This window comes from Rutidosis leptorrhynchoides, chromosome 4 (genome assembly GCF_046630445.1).
Source record: "Rutidosis leptorrhynchoides isolate AG116_Rl617_1_P2 chromosome 4, CSIRO_AGI_Rlap_v1, whole genome shotgun sequence".
NCBI lineage: Eukaryota > Viridiplantae > Streptophyta > Magnoliopsida > Asterales > Asteraceae > Rutidosis > Rutidosis leptorrhynchoides.
The window spans coordinates 118,073,260-118,095,323 of NC_092336.1; the positions used below are offsets into that span (position 1 = coordinate 118,073,260).

General features: G+C 32.7%; 1 protein-coding gene across 1 annotated transcript; it reads right to left on the reverse strand.

Annotated features, from left to right (window-relative positions):
• Nucleotides 1-17,626: 17,626 nt before the first annotated feature.
• LOC139840936 (uncharacterized) lies at nt 17,627-18,497 on the reverse strand. Its single transcript, XM_071831177.1, has 3 exons — nt 18,289-18,497; nt 18,099-18,229; nt 17,627-18,036 (listed from the first exon to the last, which is right to left on the reverse strand). Exons 1-3 carry the CDS (start codon nt 18,495-18,497, stop codon nt 17,627-17,629), a joined length of 750 nt encoding a protein of 249 aa, XP_071687278.1.
• Between the last annotated feature and the right edge of the window lie 3,567 nt (nt 18,498-22,064).

Genomic DNA, 22,064 nt, shown 5'->3' on the forward strand with positions numbered 1-22,064 from the left:
TCTATTATTATTACAATTTGATATATATAGATTATACCTATAACTCACCAATATTTTGTTGACGTTTTAAGCATGTTTATTCTTAGGTGATTATTAAGAGCTTTCGCTATTGCATGCTAAATTAAGGACAAGAATTGGAGTCAGCATGCTTGTATAATATTGTTAAAAAACTGCAATCGAAGACTTAAGTTATTGTGTAATATTATTGTAAATCATTATGTAATGGTCGAGTGAAAATGATATATTTTAGATTATCATTATTTGATAATCTTCGTAATGTTTTAAACCTTTATCGATAAAATAAAGGTTATGGTTTGTTTTAAAAACGAATGCAGTCTTTGAAAAACGTCTCATATAGAGGTCAAAACCTCGCAACGAAACCAATTAATATGAAACGTTTATAATTGATATGAACGGGACATTTCAGTTGGTATCCGAGCGTTGGTCTTAGAGAACCAGAAATTTGCATTAGTGTGTCTTATCGAGTTCGTTAGGATGCATTAGTGGGCCTGGACTTCGACCTTGTTTACTTGAAAAACGATTGCTTAACATTTTCTTGTTGGAAACTATATATTGTTAACGTGTAAATATTATGTGATATATTAATCTCTTAATGTGTTTGATATTGTGTGATAGATGTCTACCTCTAGTAAAAATCCCATCGACTCACCTAATAATAATGAAGAGTCGAATATATATTGGAAAGATTCACAAATTTCCGAAGAGGAACCGAAAGAGGAGGAACCGAAAGAGGAGGAACCGGAAGAAGAGGAACCGGAAGAGGAGGAACTGGAAGAAGAGGAATGGGAAGAAGAGATTTCGGAGGGGAAATATTAGGAACCACAGAAAAACAGATAAATAAAAGGAAATCCTCAACCAATGGACCAAAGTTAATAATGGTCAATGGTGTTTTCGCCAAGGAAGCAAAATATTGAGAAAATTACCAATTTTTCGATGAATCGGATTTCGATGAGGATTCCGATGATGTTATAGAAATTACCTCGACCCAATTTGAAAAAGCAAAAGAAAATAATAAGGGAAAGGGCATCAAAATAGAGAAACCTGATTCCAACCCCGATGAATTTTATATGTATCGTCAACACCCGTATTTCTTAAGTTGTAACAATAACCCGGGAACCTCTAAGCCACCAGGTTTTTCTAAACCATTTGTGAAAACAACGGCTCGTATTAGAGGAACATCATATATCCCTAGGAAATTAGCAAAACGAACCAAGTCCGAAGAGGAAGAAACGAGTGAGTCGGAATAAAGAGTTGTAATTATGTTGTGTAATATATGTATTGTAGTGTGCTTGTATTTTAATGTTATATGTAAAAATTGCTTGTATTGTTTGTTAATTATCTTTTACGAATCTAATCCTCGTCTATTTTACAGTATAAAAACACACAATGGACGTTAAGGATAGACAACCGAATATTTTAGAAGACCTACCCGGGGACATGATTGATGAAATCTTGTCTAAAGTCGGGCAGAATTCGTCGGCACAATTATTTTCGGCAAAATTAGTTTGTAGAACATTTGAAGAACGTTCCAAGCATGCCTTAGTTTATAAAAGGCTTTCATTTGAAAGATGGGGTATATCACATTGGGGACACCGCAAGTTACGCCGTGTTTTTTTTAAAGCGTTAAACGCGGGGAACCCAAATGCAATTTTACGCTACGGGTTAAGAACCTATTTTGACTCAACATATCCCAACGTAGGACTTCGTGAGTTACGAATAAATTCAGAAAAACAGACTTGGACTGATGGTTAAGGGAGTTAGCGGGGTAGCGTGAGGTCGCGGGTTCGAGCCCGGTTCGGGGAATTTTTTTTTTTTGAAAAGCTTTAAAAGGTAGTTTTCATTACCAAATTATTATTATTATTATTATTATTATTATTATTATTATTATTATTATTATTATTATTATTATTATTACTAGTAATAGAAGTATTATTTATCATTTATTATTATTATTATTATTATTATTATTATTATTATTATTATTATTATTATTATGATTATAGTTACAATATTGATTATTATTATTATTATTATTATTATTATTATTATTATTATTATTATTATTATTATTATTATTATTATTATTATTATTATTATTATTATTATTATTATCATTATTATCATTATTATTTTTATTTTTATTATCATAAGTATTAGCATTATTATTAGTAGTATTATTATCAATATAGTCATTAATATAAATATTAGTATTATCATTATTAGTAAAATCATTATTTTTATAGTTATTATTACTAGTATTCATTATTATTAAAAATATCATTTTTATAAAAATGACCATTTTTATTATTATAACTATTATTATTATTATAGGATGAAACAACTTTTTATTTATTATTATCAATATTATTATATTAAATAACTATTAGTTATATAAAACCATATTTACTACATATAACATAACAATATTAATATTTTTATAATACATATTAATAAATGTAATTTATTAGGTTTTTAATGAAACACATAATTAAAATAACAATTAATTCACTAATAATACATAAATTTGTTCGGTTACATTATATGGGTTAATATATATATAAATGATATAGGTTCGTGAATTCGAGGCCAACCTTGCATTGTTCAGTTCCGTCGTATGCATATTTTTACTACAAAATATTGTATTGTGAGTTCATTTGATTCTCTTTTACTCCTTACATTTTTGGGACTGAGAATACATGCGCTGTTTTTATAGCTGTTTTATTAAATGCTTTTGCAATCTATATTTTTGGACTGAGAATACATCAAATACTTTTATAAATGTTTGACGAGATAGATACAAGCAAAACATTCCTCGAATGAATTATTATACAGACCGAAGTTTTGTTGATTATTTTTGAATTAGTTGGACGTTATAATTGCCACTAATTGATGTGAATATTTCCCCTTGATTATTATAGCTTGGTAACCTAAGAATTAGGAAACGGGTATGGCCCCTAATTCACACGAATCCTAAAGGTAGCTACCGAAACCCCCACCCAGAATGTTCACTAGACGAAAGAGCTAGTGGGCGTGGTGTTTAGTACTTCAAGGTATATATATTATTACAGAATGAAAGTTCTGTTTATTTTGGGGATATTTATGATGCACATTAAATGTTAAGGTCGGTTACCAAGCCAAGCAAAGTAAACCGAAAGTTATATATCGAGAGAATGATTTTTATACACAGGTTATGTGTATGTTATTTTGTACACGAGATATGTGTACGGTTATAAAGAATTGTTGAAAAATGGTTTCGTACACGAGATATGTGTACTGTATTTAAAATAAATCGCATGTATATTACAGTTGGGTATAGGATTCGGGCCCATTTGTACCATGCAATATTTAAATCTTGTGTTCTATCAAAATTACTGAATTTTATTGTTTATGATAAATTTATGAACTCACCAACCTTTTGGTTGACACTTTAAAGCATGTTTATTCTCAGGTATTAAAGAAATCTTTCCCTGTGCATTTCATTTTAAAGATATTACTTAGAGTCATTCATGACATATTTCAAAAGACGTTGCATTCAAGTCGTTGAGTTCAACAGGATTATTATTAAGTCATTGATAGTTTGATATATTATGAAATAGTATGCATGCCTGTCAACTTTCGATGTAATGAAAGTTTGTCTTTTAAAAATGAATGAAATGTTTGTAAAATGTATCATATAAAGGTCAAATACCTCGCAATGAAATCAATTATTATGTAACATTTATAATCGATATGAACGGGGCATTTCAGTTGGTATCAGAGTGGTGGTCTTAGCGAACCAGGTCTTGCATTAGTTTGTCTAACTGATAGTTGTTAAGATGCATTAGTGAGTCTGGACTTCGACCGTGTCTGCATGTCAAAAGTTTTGCTTATCATTTCGTGTCGAAAATTACCTGCTTATCATTCTTAGGGAATCACTTGCTTATCATTCTTAATCTAGACATATCTTACTGCCTGAATTGCGTGAATAGTGTATAGACAAAAAATCATATCTTAGCGTATCTATTACTGTAAGCTTTGTCTGACATATTCCGTAAATTCCTCCGTAATTTATGACATCTCTTGTTCTATATATAGATATTCTATGTAATTAGAATATCATCCAATATCCGAAAATCATTTCATACCGAAAAACCCTTTACTCAATCGTACGAAATGGAACTCACCACTAGTTCAAGTTCTTCGGAATCCGACAGTTATTTCGACATGGATGTTCACCTAAGCTCCGAAAGCAGCGTCACTGGAATGAATCAACCAATCATCCATCATCAATTCTGGATGAACTGGGATGGGTTCGTAGTTGACTTAATCAATGGAGACGAGAAGAAGGTGATCCTTTCCACCAACCGAATTCACCTCTTGGTGAAGAACCTGAAGCACTTACCGGCGAACCAGTCTGAAACACCAATTTTACCCTCATTTCCCAAATAGCTCATCATGATTATATCCTATCTCAAATTCTAAACCTTATTCATCCACTTGTTCCAACCGCCAATCGTCCCGGAGTAATAAAAGAAGTCAACGAGCTTCGCGCTCGAGTAATCAATTTGGAGAATATGGTGCAAAACTTATCAGCTTCAGCAACATCACCAGTACCAGCAGTACCACCAACATCAACACCAGTACCACCAACAACCCAAGTTTCAACATCACATGCCTCAACATCTCATTCTGTACCTCGAATATAATCATCATTCTACGTATCGTTCTATCTACTTTATCTTCGTTCTACATATCGTTTTATATCGATTATCTTCGTTCTACATGGCGATCATGTAATTTCTAAAGTTTTAGAGATTATTTATTCTAGTTCCAACCGACAAAATCAAATGTGATTAATATCATATTAATTCATTAAATCTATATTACATCTGAAGAAAATATATATATGTAAGTATATTTTCATAAAGATTGTAATTAAAAATTATTTTGTACAAAATGTTAATGGTAAAAATATTTTAAAGGGTAGGTAATACCCTAGAAATATTTAGATTTCACATTAATAAGTTACACTGTACATTCTTCCAATTTGATTCAACAGTCATTTACTATCCTACTTACATTCACAGATATACGTATCCGTTCACTGCAGAATAATCATTTTTCTTTCAATTTCATATTTGGATTTTGACATATCAGAATCCAACAAGTGGCATAATGAAGAAAACATTGGACAAAATAAAATTTGTTAGAAACAAACGAATTAAGTATGAGAAATTCTGTTAAGAATCCACGCTAACTATTCCTAGCTAACTGTTCCTAATTCCCTATTACATTTTAATTATCGCAATTTTAATTATCGCAATTTAATTATCTCAATTTATCGCAATTTTAATTCTCGCAATTTTATTTATCGTCATTTAATTTATGTTATTTATTTTACGCACTTTAAATATTGTCGGATAAATTGGGACACGTATACAATGTTTTGACAAATCATATTGACATCATCTATTTATATTATTTTGAATGACCCATAAGACACTATATGTGGTAATGCTCGAGTTAGCATATAATGGGTCGAGGTTGATTCTAATATAATATATATATATATACCTTGAGTTGTGATCGAGTCTGAGACATGTATACAATGGGTCACGATAAGTATTAATTAATTCGAATATTATATATTAAACTATATATGAATTATTGAATTACTAACTGTGAACTACTAACTGTGGACTACTAACATTGGACAATTAAAATGAATTAAAATATCGATTATAACATATGAAACTAAACATTTCTTTAAGTTTGCCACTTGATTTCATCTTAAACCTCATTTGTATCTTGACGATTACAATATGCGTTCAAACCTTTCATGATTCTTGAAAACACCTCAATCGAGAAGATGAACCAACCGCACTTCATCTACGACAAGAAAGATTTAAGCAATAATCATGCAACTAGAAAACTCTCGGAAACTAAGTAAAAGTTTAACACGAATCCGTATCAGATCCTGCAAGTATTATTATTACCCAAAATAACTTGGTAATCCCTTTCAAAGTAGCAAATTTTGTCACAGCTCCAACAAGACAACTTCGACTTTTCCGCCAGAGTAACTCTATTATAACCCTGATATATACGATTACCCTTTCCATCATTATTACCGGGGAACCGTTTATATCCCACCACATTAGCAGTAAACTTACCAACAACTTCATTGATCTTTGACTTTCCGAAAAATCATTATATTCATTGAAACCCTATCATGTACTCATCTACATCTTGTAATAATAATTGCCATACCAACTACCGGAAATTAGCAATCAGTGTTTCGAATCTCGCAGCATTTCTACATCAACAATTATATGTATACATATAACATTTATCTCTTAGAATTATGACCTTTCATTCTGAAATTCTGAAAAGCACCCAGTCTACGAATCAATACTCTGAATTCTGAAAAAGCTGAATGAAGCAGCAAAAATTGGAAACGACCTTAACAGTTGAAAGTTTGATGAAACAAAAAATAGTGTGTTGACAAAGCTCAGAAAAGTTGGAACTGAAAAACGGATTGAGCAAACCATGAAGAAGGCTGTTAACAAATCACAAAGACTAAATCTGCCTTCAAAGAATCCAAAAGATTCAGTATATACTGAAGTCATTAACGAATACCTTGCTCCCGACTCTAATCCTTTACGGACAAATATTCTTCATCATCCTCTGATTTTAGATATTCTAAGATATCATCATATCTTTCATTATAAATATCCTCGATATTTCTGAAGATATTTTCATAACTATTCTTATCTGAAATCATTTATCTCTTCGCGCTATCAGTATTACATCATAAAGGAAACTATTTAGTTTCTATATTCTGTAAACCTTCGAGTTTAAATTATGAATGATTTCTGGAGAAGTGTTGGGAATTGAAGCATGAGTTAATATAATATAATGACGCCCGGCCAACGTGGTTATATTACAATAAGTCATGCTGAAATTTCTAATGGAATGTGATGATGGTTCACAGATCATACCATCATCATGTGCCATGTTACATAACTCTTTCATTCTACTTAACCTTCGAACATATCAAGAAAATATATTCTTGATAGTTCTATCTTCCGTGATTCTGGTAATTTGAAAATCAAATCGTGCTATTACCTTTCTTTTCTGCTTAATATATTATGATTATTCGAAACTTCATACCTACGAATTCTGGACCATTACTTGCTTTACTCAAGGTCGAGAAGAGAAAACAAAAGTATGAAGCTTCAAAACATAAATAGGAGTATAAATCACAGCAACCGAGAAAGGTCATTAACCGTAGATTTCAATAATTATGGAACGACAGATGCAGGGAAGGATTAGGAAAACCACTACCCCAAGAGAGAAGTAGAAGTAAACAGATTCTTCCGGTGGGAGTTGGAATAGAAGGATGATTGTTGCGATAGTCAGAATGAGGTCAAGGATTAGAACTGGATTAAGCATTTTAACAGATCTTTTGGAAGTATGGATTAAGAAAGAAAGTATAGGAGTGGTGGAAATAATGGAACGGAAGAGATTAATTTATAGTAAAATATCAGGCATAGCAATCGAGGCAGATGACCGCGTTTAATTGAAGAGGATCCTAATTTCCTTAATTACCGAAGAATCAAATCTTATATAGATTTCGAAGATTATCTTTAAATTTCTTGAATTTCGGAAATCCACCATGACTACGTCAAAAGTTAAATCTCTATCTCAATCTTTTGTGACAGCTTCACTCGTACGCTTCATATAATCGAATCATTTTATCTATATTAATCAATAATGATAAAATTCTATTTATCAACTCATATTCGTCATGAAAACATAGTTATTATTAGCCATGACGATCTCGATCAAATTTCAGGACGAAATTTCTTTAACGGGTAGATACTGTGACGACCCGGAAAATTTCGACTAATTTTAAAACAAACTCTCAATACGATTTAAAAATTTTAACACGATAAGCAAAGTCTGTAAAGTTGAGTCTCAAAAATTTTGAACTATTTTCCTATATGCAATTGACTTCGACCATTCTCGACGATTCACGAACAACTATTTGTAAATAGATATGTGTGTGTGTGTGTGTATCTATATATATATATAACTGAAAATATAATTTGAAATATTATATGTTGTTGTTATTAAAATTTATTTATGTAAAATAAAATAAAAATATGATATTATGATAGATATTATTTAAAACATATCTATATATATAAATAAAGTATATTAAATATATATATTCTGTGATTTCGAATCTATTTAGTAAACAATAATAGCACTCGTTTGTCAGTCGATCGATATTAAGCAAGTTAAATTCAAACTTATATGATTTTGAAATAAACGATGATCCGAAAATGAGTTATATGAATCATAGGTCTATTAAAAATATATTTAGAAGCTAAATAATAAATTTTAACAATTTTTATATTTTACCCAGGATCGAGCGCGGACAGTTGAGTTAATTCTTGTTTAATAATTTTAAATAAATAATTATACAATAATGACTTATATAAATAAAGATAATTAATATAAAAATTTGGGATTTTTCTGAAGACTTTTATTCACCACTGATTAATCACGGAGTACGATTTAGCAGTCCGTGAAAACTGTCGGCATAAAAATTAAAGTTTCACGGATGGTTTCCTGTGAACTCCCACATGCTTTCTTGTATGTATTATAATATTATTATTACACTATTATTAACTGTTTATGCATGATTAATGTGTTACTATGCGACCTTTTCTCAATCTATATATATATATATATATATATATATATATATATATGATGGTTTCCTGTGAACTCCCACATGCTTTCTTGTATGTATTATAATATTATTATTACACCATTATTAACTGTTTATGCATGATTAATGTGTTACTATGCGAGCTTTTCTCAATCTATATATATATATATATATATATATATATATATATATATATATATATATATATATATATATATATATATTACACAATCATGATACTAGATATATAACAATTCATCATTGTAACATCCCGTTTTTCCCGTACGTGACTAAAGGTACATATTTAACCATTTGTACGTTATGATTCGGAAGCTTATGCGTAATTGTATAGATAAACGTATATATATAATTTATTGTGTGCTAGTTAACATGTGCGTATATAAGTGTACAAATGAGCTTGTGTAGTGTTAGGTCTCGTGAGACTTAGATGTGAGGCTTAGACGTGTATTGGGAACGAGAATGAAGGAATTAGTTGTGGAAACCTTGGAAATTTGACTAACTAGTCGAAGTGGCCAGACCCAGGCGTATGTCGCGCCGCGACAAACGGGTCCGCGCCGCGACCCATCAAGCGTTTCCAGATCAGAACAGGACTTAAGCATGGTGAATTTTACTTTGATTCGTCGCGCCGCGACATTTAGTGCCGCGCCGCGGCAGGCCTGCTGGCCAGGTCCCGGTTTTAGGTTAAATTAAGAGATTTTGAGGGGCAAAATGGTAAATAGACGTATAGATCAGATGGGTGCATTAAATCTGGTCCACTAGTTTATTTATTTCATTTTCCTTTTTCATTTTCTTTCAATTTCTCTCCCAAAACTCTAACACCCATTTGGATTCAAAGTGAGATTGAGAGAGGAAGGATTTAGGGTTGATCTTTGGAGCAAGTATTAAAGTTGTTCCTTGTGACTCTAGCTACGTGGTGATAGTCTCGGTAAGTTCTAACTCTAAGTTTCGAGTTTTAATTGATTATGGCTAGGGTTTTGGTTAATAGAAGCTTGTATGACCCATTTGGGAGTAAAATGGGTGAATTTGGGTTAGGTTGTTGTAATGAAACCCTAATGGCCATAATCTAGGGTTTTGGCCTTGTAATTGTGAGTTGAAAGTGTTAATGATATTAAAAGCATTAAACATTTGTTAAAATTAAAAGAGATGTCATTTGGGTTATGTTTGACTAGTTTGGATGTGAAAGTGTCAAAATGGGTCAAGAATGTACTAGTTGACCTAGTTTGGGTAAAATGGGTGTAAATTACCCTAGGTGGATGTCAATTGAGGCTAGTAGACTTTAATGCACTAATGTTGGTAACTAAAGTCGAGTCTTGGCTATTAAGAGGGCGGTTGTGATGTAGTTGGGTCATTTAATGCGAATTGAGTCATTAAATGCCCAAGTAATTGTAATGTGGTTAATTCCACTAGTTTATGTATTGAATTGGTACTTAATGTATTAGGTACTTGGCTTTGAGTTTGGAAGCGAATATTCATCATCCTTGTGTCAAGGTGAGTGGAATAATTATGCGTGAACGTATATAATGTATTTATTTGTGTGGTATGAATGTGGAAGTGTCGCGGTGTTCAAGACACCACATTTTAGGTAACGAGTAGTATTGTCACGGTGCTTAAGACACTACTCATTGTGTAATTGACTTGTGGAATTGTCGCGGTGTTTAAGACACCACAATGTCATGAGAGTGGAAGTGTCGCGGTGATCAAGACACCACTCATTGTATTGAATGAAGTGTGGATTCGTCGCGGTGTTTAAGACGCCACATTGTGTAAGGGTGAGTTAGTCGCGGTGTTTAAGACATCACCCGGGGGACTAGTGATTACGCGGTGTATAAGTAACACTAGTGGAAGTTATGAACTCCAACGGACCTTCATGTACCGTTCTCTTGTATACTTGGTTAACCATGGTTGTGCGAATTGTACTTAGCATATTATATTGTGAACTATATGCTAATACTATTGCTAGCTTGATGTGGAACGTGGATAGTAGTTTATGCATGATGGATTTCATGTTGGTTGAGTTGCTAGCTTGTATGTGGTATTGTGTAAGTGTATGCAAGTAAGTAGGTTATATATGATCATGTATAATTATTGCATTCACTAAGCGTTAGCTTACCCCTCTCGTTGTTTATCTTTTTAGTTGCAGGCGAGGATAAAGGGAAGGGGATTGTCGGACACTAGATGTCCTTGATGATGTGCTTGTAGGAGCTTTTGGAAGTTGACCACCTTTTGGGTAGTTTAGTCCCAAACCATGCTCGTTGGGTCGTTTAGTTTATAAACTATCATTGTATTTGGTCAAACTTATATTTACTTAACTAATGGCCTTTGTGCCCTTTTGTAAACATTGGTAATGGTTGTATGGTTTAATGGAACTTGTGATTTGGTCTACATATTTAATTGGCGCGTAAATGTGTATTATAAAAAAAAAAATTATCGTACGGAGTACGGGTTGGGTTGTTTCAATCATTTTTCTCCCATCCTTCTATCTCCTGCCTCCCTTCTTGATCGAACAAAAACATAACCACCCTTACCAAATTGATCACCATATTGTGATCCAAGAACCCACCATCTTTATATTTCTTGAGTTCATATCCATTTAACCACCACCATCCTAAGTGCTTTTCGTATTGAGTTATCATGTTACAAAAATGAGGCTTGAGCACGTAATAAAACCTGGAATCAACATGTAGTCGCCACATCAGATTGTACCACTCAGAATGATCCCCCATATTTCCTTGGGTTCGATAAACCGGGTCTGGTGCTGCATAATTAAACATGTCTGTTGTATACATTATCAAATCGTTATAAATGAGTGTCCACCCGATTGCTCCAAATATGTAGTTATTATCTTGTTCCCATACCCGGTTCATACCCGTATTCTCCCTTTTTCTATCTCGAAACCGAAATCAAATCACCCATTGACCCATCATTGTTGTTAATATTCGAAATCATCAAACAACCACCCACCAACCACCATCTTCAACCCATCTATACTAACCACCACCACTTCACCATAACCACCACCTTTGTGACCTTTTTACTTGACAACAATCAACACCATCGAAGACCGATTCAAACCCACCCATGATCACCATCAACACCATTTAATTATTATTGCAGCTGATATTTATCTATTTCTATTGTCGACAAAAGCCAAAACACCCACCATGTTCAACCTCCAACTATCGAAACTGTTTCCTACAGCTATTATACATTTCTGTTTTCAGTTACTGCAGCTGCTTACTCGCTTATAAACAGTCACTGCTGCTGTCTTGCTGGTCTTTACAGCTTGGAACCACCTCAAACCACCGTTTCATATTTCTGTTTCAACCACCGTAATCCTCCAACGAACCACAAACTTCTGCTAAACTTGTTAATTGCTGTTGCTATGGTTTTACTATTTCTGTCAGGTCAAGGATACAACAAGTTTGTGATCGTTCTGTTTTATGTCTTTTCAAACAGTAGACCGCCACTGTAAGTGATGATTCTATAAATGACGATGAACAGTAGATAGTGATAATGATTTAATGATGATAACGATTAGAGTAATATGATAATCGGGGTTTACGATGATAACCGATACTATATGGCGGTTGCTACTTAATTTCAATTGTTATTGAGTCAGGCAAAACCAAAACACGCACATATCCTATTTTATTTGTTACTAGATCTATATTTTTTATGGACTACAAGGGTTTTGCATCGTGGGCCGTATTCTTTTTATTGGGCCGAGACCCAACTGGTTTATAGTTGGGCTGAGACAGATAGAACGGGATATATATAAATGGGTTACGAATAAATTCAGAAAAACAGACTTGGACTGATGGTTAAGGGTGTTAGCGGGGTAGCGTGAGGTCGCGGGTTCGAGCCCGGTTCGGGGAATTTTTTTTTTAGAAAAGCTTTAAAAGGTAGTTTTCATTACCAAAGTATTATTATTATTATTATTATTGTTATTATTACTAGCATTATAATTATTATTATTATTATTATTACTACTAATAGAAGTATTATTTATCATTTATTATTATTATTATTATTATTATTATTATTATGATTATAGTTACAATATTGATTATTATTATTAATATTATTATTATTATTATTATTATTATTATTATTATTATTATTATTATTATTATTATCATTATCATTATTATTTGTATTTTTATTATCATAAGTATTAGTATTATTATTAGTAGTATTATTATCAATATAGTCATTAATATAAATATTAGTATTATCATTATTAGTAAAATCATTATTTTTATAGTTATTATTACTAGTATTCATTATTATTAAAAATATCATTTTTATAAATATTACCATTTTTATTATTATAACTATTATTATTATTATAGGATGAAACAACTTTTTATTTATTATTATCAATATTATTTTGTCACATAAGTATTAGTTATATAAAACCATATTTACTACATATAACATAACAATATTAATATTTTTATAATAAATATTAATAAATGTAATTTATTAGGTTTATAATGAAACACATAATTAAAATAACAATTAATTCACTAATATAACATAAATTTGTTCGATTACATTATATGTGTTAATATATATATAAATGATATAGGTTCGTGAATTCGAGACCAACCTTGCATTGTTCAGTTCCATCATATGCATATTTTTACTACAAAATATTGTATTGTGAGTTCATTTGATTCCCTTTTACTCCTTACATTATTGGGACTGAGAATACATGCGCTGTTTTTATAGCTGTTTTATTAAATACTTTTGCAATCTATATTTTTGAACTGAGAATACATGAAATGCTTTTATAAATGTTTGACGAGATAGACACAAGTAAAACATTCCTCGAATGAATTATTATACAGACAGAAGTTCTGTTGATTATTATTGAATTAGTTGGACGTTATAATTGCCACTAATTGATGTGAATATTTCCCCTTGATTATTGTAGCTTGGTAACCTAAGAATTAGGAAACGGGTATGGCCCCTAATTCACGCGAATCCTAAAGGTAGCTACCGGGTTTAACACCCCTACCCAGAATGTTCACTAGACGGAAGAGCTAGTGGGCGTGGTGTTTAGTACTTCGAGGTATATATATTATTACAGACTGAAAGTTCTGTTTATTTTGGGGATATTTATAATGCACATTAAATGTTAAGGTCGGTTACCAAGCCAAGCAAAGTAAAGTGAATGTTATATATCGAGAGAATGATTTTTATACACAGGTTATGTGTATGATATTTTGTACATGAGATATGTGTACGGTTATAAAGAATTGTTGAAAAATGGTTTCGTACACGAGATATGTGTACTGTATTTAAAAGAAATCGCATGTACATTACAGTTGGGTATAGGATTCGGGCCCATTTGTACCATGCAATATTTAAATCTTGTGGTCTATCAAAATTACTGAATTTTATTGTTTATGATAAACTTATGAACTCACCAACCTTTTGGTTGACACTTTAAAGCATGTTTATTCTCAGGTATTAAAGAAATCTTTCGCTGTGCATTTGCTCATTTTAGAGATATTACTTGGAGTCATTCATGACATATTTCAAAAGACGTTGCATTCGAGTGGTTGAGTTCAACAAGATTATTATTAAGTCATTGATAGTTTGATACATTATGAAATGGTATGCATGCCTGTCAACTTTCGATGTAATGAAAGTTTGTCTTTTAAAAACGAATGAAGTGTTTGTAAAATGTATCATATAGAGGTCAAATACCTCGCAATGAAATCAATTATTATGTAACATTTATAATCGATATGAACGGGGCATTTCATTCCGGGTACGTTTACGCGATGGATGCGAGAAGTTTCTTCCTAACGGATGCGTGGGTGGCAAATAAGAGGATTCGATGCTAAAAATTGTCGTTCTAAAAAAAATAGACTATTACCATGTCATTAAAAATCATTTTCTAAACTTAAAATTAATTCATTAAAAGAATTTAGACATTCATGATGATTTCATTAAAGTAAATATTTATATTTAATAAATATATAAAACATGTTAGAAATGTACAATATGGAAAACATTATATACAACTTTATGTTAAAACACTCTCATGATCATATGTACAATATTTTAATCATTATGTACAACCTTTATGATAAAACACTCATCACTATATTTATAATATTTGAAACATTATGTACAACCTTATAATAATACACTCTCGTGATCATATGTACAATCTTTAAAATAAATTGTGCAATCTTTTACAAAACACTTATATTGTACAACCTTCATATAATAATTGTATTTTAATTTTTAGGAAAATTTCAATAGCCATTTGTTATTACTAATAATTATTATTAACAATATAAATATTCAATCCTTGAGCATACTTTATTATTATTATCATTTATAATTATAATTATAATTATAATTATAATTATTATTCAAATACAAGTTCTCTTTACGGGATTAACTATGTTACATATGTATGCTAAGTACATGTCACAATAAAAGGTTGTAATGTAACTTTTTATGATAAGGCGAATAATAATTGTAATGAAAATTGGAAGAATGTGGTGAGAGAATAGAATGTTAGTTCATTTATTCTGTCCAAGTTAACTATATCAATATATTTATAGTTTATCTTTGATTATTTCGGATGCATATGTTCCGAACAAAATATTTGTGGTACGCTTTTGTTGTAATTATTTGTTATATGCATTTTATAAACTTCAATGATTTAGTTATTTTTCTCAATTGTTTGGTAAGTATTCTCCATAAATGAAAATGGTTAATTTATAATGGTGTTCAACTAGTCTTGATTAACAATTGAAATCCTAGTGTTTAAATGCTCCAAAATACCATAGAAAGCTAAAAAATTCGTAACCCTAACTATTTTTTTCGTCAAACAAAAACTCCCCTAAGTTATGGGGATAAACTCTATTTATAGGGGATAAATAATGCAGCTGCTGACCTAGTTTCTCGCGACCGCAATAGCAACAATCGCGACTTTAACAAGTCTATCTTCAAGTTACAATATCAACTTTAACAAGATAAACATACTCGAAACAGTCTTCAATAATTAAAGAATCAAGACATACCGATACCATCTTCAAGAACATTAAATCCATATCGTGTAGTCTTTACCTAAATAAGTGCAAGGTTCAAGCCTTTAATCAAACTCAACTTTCCAACATCAACATCATGATTACCCAAAAGCTTCATTACCCCGAATCAAGAACACCACATGCGGAACTAAGAAAAATTTGGCCTTAGGAAAAACAAGACCTTAATAAAACCATTTTGCATTTTATGAACGAGAAAACTAATTAAGTTTTTACCCAAAACCAGTTTTCCGGAAATTTTAGGTTTTTCAAAGCTATGTGCTTTCAAAGCCATTCCGGTTTTGAGACAGCCGCACGGGTAATTGCCAACCTAGTATATCATCTAGGATGAACTACCTCCCAGTTCGAAGGCGATGGGAAGACAACTACATTGGGTGTAAATTTTTCAGGGGGTCTAGTGCACGCCTGAAAGACTTTACTTTCAAGCAATGGTCTTTTGAAACTCGACTTAACTTGGAAGACTTTACTTCCTAAAAACCACATGGGAGGACTCGATTCTCCTGGAAGTGTTTAAACACCTGTTTGATTTAAGGTCCTTGGACCCCACTTCCTACACATCTAGCTTTTATGCTAGTTTTAAGAAAATGCATAAAGCAGATACTACATTTCCGTATTTTAAAAGGGTACCATGGCTTTTGACCATGGCTTGTGTTGTCTAGTAACACTAGCACGAAGCCATTGCTCTTCCTAAAGAAGACAGCACATTGTGAAGCTCAAGGCTCCTCTTCCCACTGTACGATACATCGATGTAACACATCGTGAAATGATGCCTTAACCAATATCAGTATAAAATAATGTAGATTAGGAAGTCTCCTACACCAAGTAAGACGGGCATTCGAAAGACTCAACTTCCTTTATGGAAGGACTTGAATCATCCTACAATTTTGGGTTTTTATACCCCGAAAGACATTACTTCCTTATTACACACACACTCACGCAAAAGAAAATACAGCAATGTCAAACTCATTGAGGTGCCTGATAATTTAACTTACAATAGTGATAACATTTGCTTAATTACAAAACTACACTTGGCTTTTTTAACGAGTCAAAAATTTTAAAATTTCCCCAATTTTTCAACAATTTAGACAAAAATAAGACTCAAGCCAAGTGCATTACATTCGCGAGAATTTATATCTCTCCCCCCATACTTAAGATCATGTAATGCCCTCATTTACATGAAATTAGATAAATAAAGTATAAATTCGAGAGGACAATAGAGTTAATGGGAAAAACATAACCGGATGTAGAGCAACATAATCGCGAAACAGAGTGACAGATGGCTCTGCACTGACGGCCATTCCTCGATTGTCATCATATTATGGTACCTGCAATGATTACAAAAGAACAAAACACAAAAAGAAAAATATTTTTAGATTTATGATTTTTTTCAAAATTTAGGTTTTTTAGTTTTAAAAACACACGCATTATACAATTTTTACATTGTGCAATTTTAATAACGAGTCTTGCACTAGACTCCTTCACCTTCTCAACTAATGCTCGGATGATACACGGTTCCATCCTTCTTCAAACCATGGTAACCACCACTAACACTACCATCACCAATCATACTTATCAACTGATCATCAGCTACTCTCGACTCCCTAGTCAATTCCCTCAACTTCATTTTCTCCTTTTTAGATAAATTAGAAACTAACCGGAGTTTTAACTGCTTATCTTTCTCATTCATCGCTTTCTTAACCCGCCCGAATAACCTTCTCATAGACCTATCAACAACACTATCATCGGGCAGTTTAACCACGGGTTTTTCTTTAACAACTCCACCTCCACACTAAGGCTTTCTACTAGTCTTAGTTTTAACATTATCAGTTTCACTAGTAAGCACATTCACATAATCAACGGGTGTGGGTGGTCGTTTAACACTAAACTTTGTTTGAAAACTCAAAGTTTTACCTCTATCCCTTAAAATCAACTTACAAGTTCTCCAGTCAGTTAATGCACCCATGGTTGCTAAAAATGGTATACCTAAAACAATGGGTACAACCTTATCTTCAGGCATATCAACAACCACAAAGTCCGCTGGGAACTCTAATTCACCTATCTTAACCACCAAATTTTCAGCAATCCCTATGGGTTTACTAATCGACTGGTTAATCAATCTAACTCCAGTATTAGTAGACTTAAGCTCATTCAAACCCAATTGTGTATAAACAGATAAGGACATAAGATTGATACTCGCACCTGAATCAGTTAAACACCTAAAAAGTTCAGAATCATCAATCCTACAGGGTACTATGAATCACGTAACTTTGGTGGCATATCACTCTTTTTCAAAATAGCAGCACATTCTGCTTCAAGAAACGCTGAGGATGCCTGCTCATGCTCACCCTTCTTCGCCATTAAAGCCTCAAAAATTTCCCATAATTGGGCATACCTGCAAGAACATCAACCAAACGTACATGCACAAAAATATTATCATTAGTATTAATAGACTTACAAACAGTGCCCTTTGGTTGCTCGGATGGAATAACTCTCGGATATGGAATAGGCGGCTTGTAAACTTTCAATTTAGGTGAAGGTTTCACCTCTTCTTCCACTTCAATCTCATCAACACTAAACTTAGGAGACTCGGTAGTCTCAATATTCTTCACTTTCGACTCTTGATTACCCGAATTAGAAGAACTCCCCGTCATCAAACTCATTAATTAATTGCCATACGCGGGAGTTATATCACTAACTTGAATCCAACCGTCTTCACCATTATGAGTATAAGTCGGAATAACCTCATCGGAATCATAAGCCTCAAAACTAGAAATAGCATTCACTTGCGAATAAGTAGAAACCTGAGGATCTTTATTCTCATATCACTTCAGCTGTTATTAGTCAAGATTGTTCGAGGCGGCCCATTGACATTCGGATTAGCTTGCGTATTCGAAGGGATAGCACCCGGTGGTCTCTCCGTTAGTGATTGAGCTATACGCCCTACATCCCGTTTCAAATTCTATATCGAGGCCTGCTGACTTCTCACTTGTTGTTTTGTCGAATCACTATCTTGCCTCAAAGCAGAAATACTCTCTTCCGTCTTCATGATAAAACCCCTTAACAACTCTTCTAATGATGACATCTTATCTACATACAACTGATTCTAATTTCGATTAACGAACCCTGGTGGTCCATTCCTCTGATAACCCGAACTACCTCCTTGGTACTAATTATTGTATTGATTATCCAAGTAGTTCACCTACTCCTCCATTGTTGACTGATTACAATCCTTTGTGACATGTGGTCCCTGACATAACTCACAACCAACATTCATAGCGTGCATCTCTTTAGTCATCGATTCCATTTGTCTTTTAACAATTGCTAGTTGTGCTTTAACCATGCGCGCTCATCACTAGCGACATGTGATGATCGAGAAATATCCATCTCTTGGTGCCAATCATATGAGTGTGTAGTGGTTTTTGAGATGATGTTATAAGCTTCATCCGGAGTCTTTTTCATTAAGGAACCACCCGCAGCAATATCCATTTCTTTCCTCGTTGGCACATTAACACCTTTATAGAAAATTTGGACCTTGTTATAATTATTCAACCCATGTTGAGGACAATTTCGAAGCATTTTACTTAACTGGGTCCAAGCATCATAGAGTGTCTCGTTTGACTTTTGAACAAAGTGATTAATGTCACTCTTTCATTTCGCGACCTTTGAAGCTGGAAAGAAACGCTGCAAAAATATATCTTCCATCGTAGTCTAATTGTCAATTTCACCTTCGGGCAATGATTCTAACCAGTCCTTTGCATCATCTTTTAAAGACCAAGAAAAAACCCTCAAATAAATAACTGTGTCCGAAACTTGGGAAACCTTTAACAAATTACATATGCTCTTGAAAGAACGAAGATGCTCGAACGCATCCTCTTTCGGTGTACCTCTGAACTAGCACTGATGAGTGATCATATTTATAATCTGCCCCTTAACTTCAAAATCTTTATCAACTACTGGTTGGGTAATGGCATGTCCATTACCAGCCCTCATGGCTTTCATCATTGCTTCCATGGATTGACCTCACGCTGGTTGACCCATTTTACCTCTTCCTTAATATATTCAAAATTTGGATTATAAAAAGGTAATACTGAGAAACCTTCGGTGATTTCTTGCTCAACTTTAGCTTTGCTGCGTGTATAATAAACTCTAGATGGTTCCAGAGTTATAAGTACCTAACCTGCGATCACAACACAATAAAACCAAAGCGTAAAACTGAAATAAAATAACAGAAAAGTAACTTTCGCGAAAACAAGTTTCCACGAAAGGATCGAATAACTAAAATCTTGTAAAATCCTAAGACACACAGCTCCCAGGCAGCGCGCCAAAAATTGATATGCGGAAAACACACCTAATCTTATTGTAATATACTTACGAATTCGTTCACAAGGAGCAGAGTTTAGGACTAAAAAGACTAATAATTATTCTAGAGATTTAAGTTGTAAAATGGGGTTTTGATTTAAAACTATTTAAAACAAAGAAAGAAAATACGAATTCAATAGATAAAGGGGTATTCACTTAGATTCAATTCCCTAGGTTCCGGATTGCTGTTGTTAAGAACAATGTAATTAAATTCCTAAGTATAACTCTCGTTAACCAAGTTCATTAATCAATTAGTAAGCTAAGCTGGTGTCCCCCACTTAGTTACCAATTATATCATGAAAGTGTCGGTTTTTCACGTTGATCTCCCAGACGCTTCTGAAGAACACAATCAATCAATATTAATTACTCAAGATTATGATTCAGTTGAAGGGTAAATTGGCGTCCCTATTTAGGCTTCACAATTACCTACTCAATTGATGGGATTAATTACTAATCTAATTACACCGGTGTCCCACATGCAAATCAACCTATTTATTTATTTCTCAATAACCTAGATAAATTAATTAATTTAGTAACTCTCGTTACATCAACCAACAGACTAGTAATCAATGGGAACAATTAATGGGGTAATTAAGAATCACAATCAAGAGCAATTATTAATACATACAAAAGATCAAGCAATCCTTCACGTAGGTTCAATCATCTAAGCAAATATTAGGAATTTAGCTACTCATAATGATAATCAAAGCACACAAGCAAAGAGATAAACAATAATCAACCATTGTGAAGATTAAAATAAAAGACAAGAGTTTACCAATGATTAACAATTGAAATCCTAGTGTTTAGATGCTCCAAAAAACCATAGAAAGCTCAACAATTCGTAACCCTAACTATTTTTTTCGTCAAACAAAAACTCCCCCAAGTTATGGGGATAAAATCTATTTATAGGGGAAAAATAATGCAGCTGCCGACCTAGTTTCTCGCGACTGCAATAACGACAATCGCGACTGCAATGCAGTCCCTCGCGACCGCGATGCCCATAATTGCGAGCGCGAAACTATTTTTTCCACTTGTGAACTTCCATGAACAAATTGTGAGCGCGAAATAAAAATTGCGAGCATGATGACCAATCTCGCGACCGCGAGGGAAGGAATTGCTGCCGCGAAATGCACTAAAACGAACAGTATTTCCTGTTTCAACTTTTGTAATTGAGTGCTTTGTTTCATCTCTCGATTTTTGCTTGAAAACACTGAAATTAACACCCGAAATCACCTCCAAACATCTTAACTCTTCAATCTACCCCGTAAGAATCTAAAAATTCAAACTTTAACAATAATCTTCATGATTCCTCCAACTTATAACCAAAAAACCAAATAAAAGTAATCGATATTGCAAGTAAAATATATATAAACGAGGTAATATTAAGCCTCTAAAAAATTATAGTTCAACTAACTGATATCTTATCTTGAATATATATCCAGAGTCATATATATATATATATATATGTGTGTGTGTGTGTGTGTGTGTGTGTGTGTGTGTATATATATATATATTTGTTATCAGAAATAGGGTTTCAGATGACAAAGTTATAGTTATAAATGTAATTCATGTATTTAATTACGGTGTTTTATTTATTATATTCATTCATGATCGGGTTTAATAACATTTGTCAACTATCAGTGGCGAATCTAGGATCGTAATTCAATGGGGTCCTAACAATTTTTTCCGACAACTTACTTAAACAAATAATTGAATGTGTCGAGTCGGATCAGGTTAGATCGGGTCATTATAAACACCATCAAACAAAAACATATCATTAATACAATAATATCGTATATTTATGAATTAGATATATGAATTAGAAAATCATTCATAAATTGATCTTCAACCAATATTTATGATCATCA